Below are 6,248 nucleotides of genomic sequence, written 5' to 3' on the forward strand. Positions count from 1 at the left end.
CATCCAATGATGCAAGGCGCTCGACAGGCGAGGTGAAGAGTGGAAGGAAGTATACGCGGGAATATATTTATAAAGTTTGTGGAGTTATCGCCTGTCACTGTGCCAGTAATCGGCCTTGCTGCATGCTGGTAGGGCAAGATAGTCCCCCTTTCCAGTGTTGAAGCCATTGCCTTAGTACGCAGACGCGAATTATAGCGCTCTTTTAGCTAGTTCTGATATTCTGAGGGTTTGCCCATTATGGTCTTTGGGGAGTCTCTGTTGAGCTTCCTATGCCGAGCGGCGGATGAAAGCCGAGCCTTCCTTCGCCTATGGCTCAGTGGTTAAGGCACTCTGCTACTGATCTAGAGGACACGTGTCAAATCCTGGCCACGTTTCGATGGAAGCGAAACAAAAAGTGCTAGTGTGCTGCGCGATGCTAACACATGTGATAAGAACTCCAGGTGGTACACATTAACACAGAGCCTTTCACTACGGAGTACAACATTGGCCATGTGTCACTTCGGGAGCTTAAACCCCACAATTCTGTTCTGCTAAACCACTCCTCGCTAGTCTCTCCTTTAGTCTGTGCTGCTCTATATTATCTTTGACAGTCCCTGACCCTTCTCACATCTTTCTCAGTTCAAAGATGAATGAATAATGACCAGGCATTGCACATCCAAACATTCGATCCAACACATACAAGGAACAGAACTCCATGGCTGTATATTGTTCAACATAAAAATACCTTTATTCTCTTCAAACAAAACAGCTTTTTGAATATATAACATATTGCAACGCAGAATTTTTGCAAAATCTTTTAGTAGCAAAACTTTTTGTGCCTAAAAACCGTATTAAAAATGTCAATCTTCTTTCAGCTTGCTCCCAACTTCTATCACCGCAGCGGTATGATCTGGTTGGAGGGATCGGCTTGGAGAATCAACGCCTGAAGCGATTCAACAACCGATGACCATTGTAGTATGCACCCTTGTGCCCAAGCTTTCTTTAATACAAGTGACAAGGCAGCCATCACTTGAGCTTCTCGCGGAGGATGTTCTCCAGCTTGACGGCGTCGGCCGCGAACCTGCGGATGCCATCAGAAAGCTTGTCTGTCGCCATCTGGTCCTCATTAAGCTCCCAGCGGAAGGTTGGCTCATTAACCTCAACCTTCTTCAGGTCCAGCTTCTTGGCTGCATGAAGGTAAAACTTGCATTAGAAAAGAAAAACTCTTTCACTATGCAAACATAAAGGTTCTGCGCCGAAGGATGGCACCATGCAGTCAGACCACTGCACTGGCAAGCCCTGCTTTTCTTTCCCGTCGAAACCCACCCAACCACCCGCCCACACACACACTCGCACGCACACTCACACGTGCACGCACACACACACGTGCACGCACACTCACACGTGCACGCACACTCACACGTGCACGCACACTCACACGTGCACGCACACTCACACGTGCACGCACACTCACACGTGCACGCACACTCACACGTGCACGCACACTCACACGTGCACGCACACTCACACGTGCACGCACACTCACACATGCACGCACACTCACACATGCACGCACACTCACACATGCACGCACACTCACACGCGAAAGGTCACATGAAACAACTCATATTGAATGTTTTTTTTACACAGAATCTAATGGGAAACAAATATTCCAACATTGTTTCCCTTATAAGATAATGCGTCTTAACAGAGTTCTGCTCCATGGTCATCTACTGTACCTAGAGACAACGTACATGAGAACAATCCTGTATCAATACAAGACATTGGCACGTCCTTGTATTACGGCATCGCTACAATTTCGAGAAATCTGCCCGAGTGGAAGGCAAACACGACTTCACTTCAGCGCTGTACACTAACCATGCCATATTTTTGTGCTCAAATAGAAAATTAGACGAGAAAGTCTGAGGTTCATTACTGTAGATGTGATGCGCGTTCCTCCACTAAACTTGAGGTTTTTCCCAGGACCTCAGGTGGAAAAAATCGCATATGCAGGGGGATTGTGGGTAGAATATCAAAATTTGAAGCTTAAAGCTGCCATTTCGAAAAAATAGGGCACACAAATTGTTCATGGTAGGACAGTTATTTATGCTCCATAAAAAGGACACTGCAGAACAGAGGAACCAAACCTCTAGTCAACCCTTCACATTTCCTTTAGCCTTCTGGTAAAACGGAACTGTGCTGGGCCACTGCACCATCAAAAGGCTAAGCCTAAACAATCATCCAAATAGTGCGGGCCAAATATTGCCAGCTCCCTAGTCCATGTGCGGCTTACAACTCGGGACCACCTCATTGTGTCATAAACAGAACGCAGGCATTTTCAGTTACAATGTACTACACCAACTGAAATGCCCTTCACACCACAGGTGATGCCTGCTGTGGTGACTACTCCAAAACTAGGCTTACCCTTAGCTTCGGACAGGTAGTGAACGATGGGCTCAGTTGAGTTGGCCAACTCTGACAGCAGGGCAGGGCTGCGACGCGGGAGAGATGGAATCATTACCACTGGATGAATGTTCAGCCATTTACTAATGCCAGGACTATTACAACTACACAGAAGACAAGATGTCCGCAGTTAATCTCATTTTGAGCAACTTTCTCATATGCACTGCAGGGACAGTGAAGTGCAGTCTCGTTAGGTGGAACAATAGGACGTTTTTGTTTTTTCGAAATGAACCAAATCCACCAAAACAGGAACTAAGAAAAATGCGAAAATTGATTACCCTTAGGTATTCTATTGCTACCCAATCGATTAGTACATGACATATTTTACATGGCGGCCAGAGGAGCCTTAAAGTCACAATGAGACATTGTTCATAATTTTTGTGATACTAATGGGATGTTATCATGGGATTTGGTCTTTTCGAAGTGAAACATTTGGAGTTGACTCAATTTTGTTCTGTACACTTGATTTCTACTGAAGTACATTTTGGCTTATAATTGAAAATAACTCCCAGAAGGGGTGGTGCTCCGGTTTCAGCGCAAACAGCATTACAGCACCGACAAATATGCGCCCTGCTACATTTCACCAGCTCTAGTAATTATATATAAAGAGCAGGTTTGTCCACCTGGACATATAAGCAGCCTTCTCCGCAAACTTCCAAGGGCCCTTTTCCTCAGTACGACTGAAAACAGTAATAAAATAAGCAAGTTCCTTCATTGGCTTGACAGGACCTGCCGAAGTGCTTCACGAGGAGACTGGTTACATCTCTCACCGAATTAGTTAAGGCAGTGTGCGTGCTCTTGTGCAAGCGTCTTTCCCCTCTTTAGGGCAGATGCGAAATTTGACACACAAACCTTATAGTGCGGCTAAGCACCAATTTGAGGACCCCTTCCAGGCACGTTTTTTTTAAATGAAAAAAACATTAGTTTCAGTAACCTTGAAAGGATAGTTCGATGTGGACATCACCACTGCCATAGCGTAGGCCTTCCAGTCATAGACGTTCCAATGCTTTCCGAGCTCTAATACAGTGCCACGATTTTCAAAAAGCCTCCCGTAGCCTTTTGGATTCAGGAATTATTCGTGTCTGCATGCATCTTTTTCAATTCTGCCAAATCCTCTGTCAAAAAGGGGGGGGGGGGGGGGGGGGGGTAACTGTGACCTGTAACAGGAAACACCAAGGAAACCAATGGAATGCCTGCTGGAGCTTCATTTTGCATCCAGCACTGAATCATGCAAAGTATAATAGAGTTTTTGTTTTGTCCAGCACAGCCATCAGGTGCTCAACTGCACCTCTTTAATTCCTTACAAATTTGAGCATTGAAGTGTACTATATACCGTAATGGCACCTTCCTTGCTTCCATTAGAGCTCTCATGAGTCATTTTTGTGTGTTTACATTTTGTAAGTGGCTATTGATTTTTTCAGCATCCTGGCTACGTCATCGCCTGGGAACTGACCTTTAGCCAATGACTTCAACACATCGGAATTCATGAGGAAACAGTAGCTCCGGAAAAAAGAATAAATGTTGCAAAAACATACGTAACAGACCGAGCTATCAGGGGCGAACTTACAATGAGGCTGTCATGTTGGCTGAATCGTGTGGTGTCAGAAGCTCTGTCCTATTGGATGACTGGATTTGGCTGATTTCAATGCGCACAGAAGCAGGATGTGGCTCATTTTTAATTTGAAATGAGATTTTCACGCAAGATTTCACTTCGTAACTTGCCCAATTTTGTATGATCGGCTATTTAAAAGAAAGTTTGCTACATATGCTTGACATTGCAGTTTAGGTTTGGTTTGGTTTATGGGGGTTTAACTTCCCAGAGTGACTCAGGCTATGAGAGACGCGTAGTGAAGGGGCTCCGGAAATTTCGACCACCTGGGATTCTTTTACGTGCACTGACAACGCACAGTACATGGGCCTCTAGAATTTTGCCTCCATCGAAATTCGACCGCCGCGGCCGGGATTGAGCCATTGCAGTTTAATTTGACTCGGTTCTTGGATCTGGCTCATTTCGAAAACAAAAAAGACAGCACTTCACAAATTGATCTTTTCAACGCCATTCTTGAACAACTTATGCAAACCCCTCCCATACTTCCACAAAGAGCAGTTTGGGCCTGTGTGGAAGGATGCAGAAAGACAGAGGTGGGAAGCAGAAGTGAGAGATGACTACAGTGAGACTGATCAAGGTAGAGTGAAACACAGTGACACACAAATGACGCCTACACATTCTCAACAGCCACATACGGGCCACATTACAACTGCTATGGGCTGTTATCCAACAGTTTGACAATGGTAACCTCAACAGCAAAACTAATCTTTGTTCTTTAAACAAACGCCAAGGACAACTCCACTTAATTCGAGTTACGAGTAAAAACTGATTCTATGGGTCTTTCTGGCCATGTTAATGTTTGCCCAGCCCCGAAGGGGCCTTTCTCACAAAGGAAATTGGATTTAATATACACCAACACCACTCTATTCAAACGTGTGAAGTCCACACCAAAAAGGACCGTGCGATCCTCATTTAAGTGAATGGCAGTGCAGCCATCATCAGGGATGCACGTGTGACAAACTACTACCATGCAGCACCGCTCAGCTTGCAAAAACAGCTGGTGGTGGCACCTCCTGTATTTCATTTTTTTGTTGTTGTTGCTATGTGATATACAGGGTTCGTACAAGCTATACAGAAAAAAATTCAAGGATATTCAAGGACTTTCAAGGCCCCTTCTAGGAGGTTTTCAAGGACTTGCTACGAAGCTGTATTTCGTAGTTTCGCAACACAAAAGTATTTTCAAAAAATAAATATCTTTATTGCACTCAATGTAGGATAACATATCTGTCAAGACGCACCAAGGAAAGTTCAAGAGACCTCCTGAAGCTTTGCCTCAATATCTTTATTGAGGTTTAACAATTGCTCAGCCTTAGCCTTGCTGCTTTTCTCATAGATTTGATTTGATTATGTAAGTGAGGTCACTGGCTGCTTCCGCCTTTTCAGCATAGTCGTCTGCTGATGCAGTCAGATCGCTAACAGCTGCTTCCAGTATCTTCCTTTTTTTATTGAGGCTGTCAAGCTGGTCCTCAGCACAGCGCTTTTTTGACTGCTTGACACATTCTTGTTCCAGCCTTTTCTGGCTTCCAAGTAAGCACTATAATGATGCCTTGCAGCTGATACCGCCTTCCTCAAATCTTTTGTGATGACAATGTTAAAGATACCACCTGCTTTTTCCACTGCATCGCACACAATTCGTTGTGAGATGTAAGAGAGGCCTTTCAAGTTCTCTACAGAGATCTGTCGGTTTATGCTAAAGCCTCTCTCAACAGTTGCCTGACCATGGCTTAGCACAAGCAAAGATTTTACAACTTTCCACAGCTCTGCATAAGGAGCATTGAACTGCAGAAGTTCACTAAAAAAGGTGTCCAGACTGGTGGCTTTCTCGAAAAGTCACAGTTGATGTTTTTCTTGCAACAGCTCCGTGTACTCTGCAAGTACAGAGTCTTGACGCTGATCTGTCAGCCTCCCTGCCGCAATGAGTGCTTCCAACACTTTCTTGAGGCCTGCAGCACATTTGTCGAGGGTCAAGCGAGGAAAGGCCTCTAACCACTGTGAACCTCAAGGGGCTCTTCTCAAGGACCTTCTTCGTCACTGCGACTAGGAACTGCTTAACTCCATCTTGAACTGAAATATATCTTTTGCACTTTGCATTGCACTTCTTCAGGATTTGTTCCACTGTGTGACCAACATCCACTTTTTCCAGTGGTGTATGATTCTTTGGGTCCTCTATATCAATTTGCAGCATGCCAGTGATCCC

The 6,248-nt window shown here is 44.8% G+C and overlaps 1 protein-coding gene across 1 annotated transcript in view; it reads right to left on the bottom strand.

The window, feature by feature from the left end:
• Window positions 1-703: 703 nt before the first annotated feature.
• Taldo (transaldolase) overlaps window positions 704-6,248 on the bottom strand; it is a 27,358-nt gene continuing 21,813 nt past the window's right edge. The window contains exons 7-8 of the mRNA XM_077638563.1: window positions 2,404-2,471; window positions 704-1,166 (exon numbers count right to left, since the gene is read on the bottom strand). Coding sequence (XP_077494689.1) covers window positions 1,006-1,166; window positions 2,404-2,471 — 229 coding nt within the window. The 3' untranslated portion in view covers window positions 704-1,005. The remainder of the gene's footprint in view (window positions 1,167-2,403; window positions 2,472-6,248) is intronic.

This window comes from Amblyomma americanum, chromosome 9 (assembly GCF_052857255.1).
Source record: "Amblyomma americanum isolate KBUSLIRL-KWMA chromosome 9, ASM5285725v1, whole genome shotgun sequence".
NCBI lineage: Eukaryota > Metazoa > Arthropoda > Arachnida > Ixodida > Ixodidae > Amblyomma > Amblyomma americanum.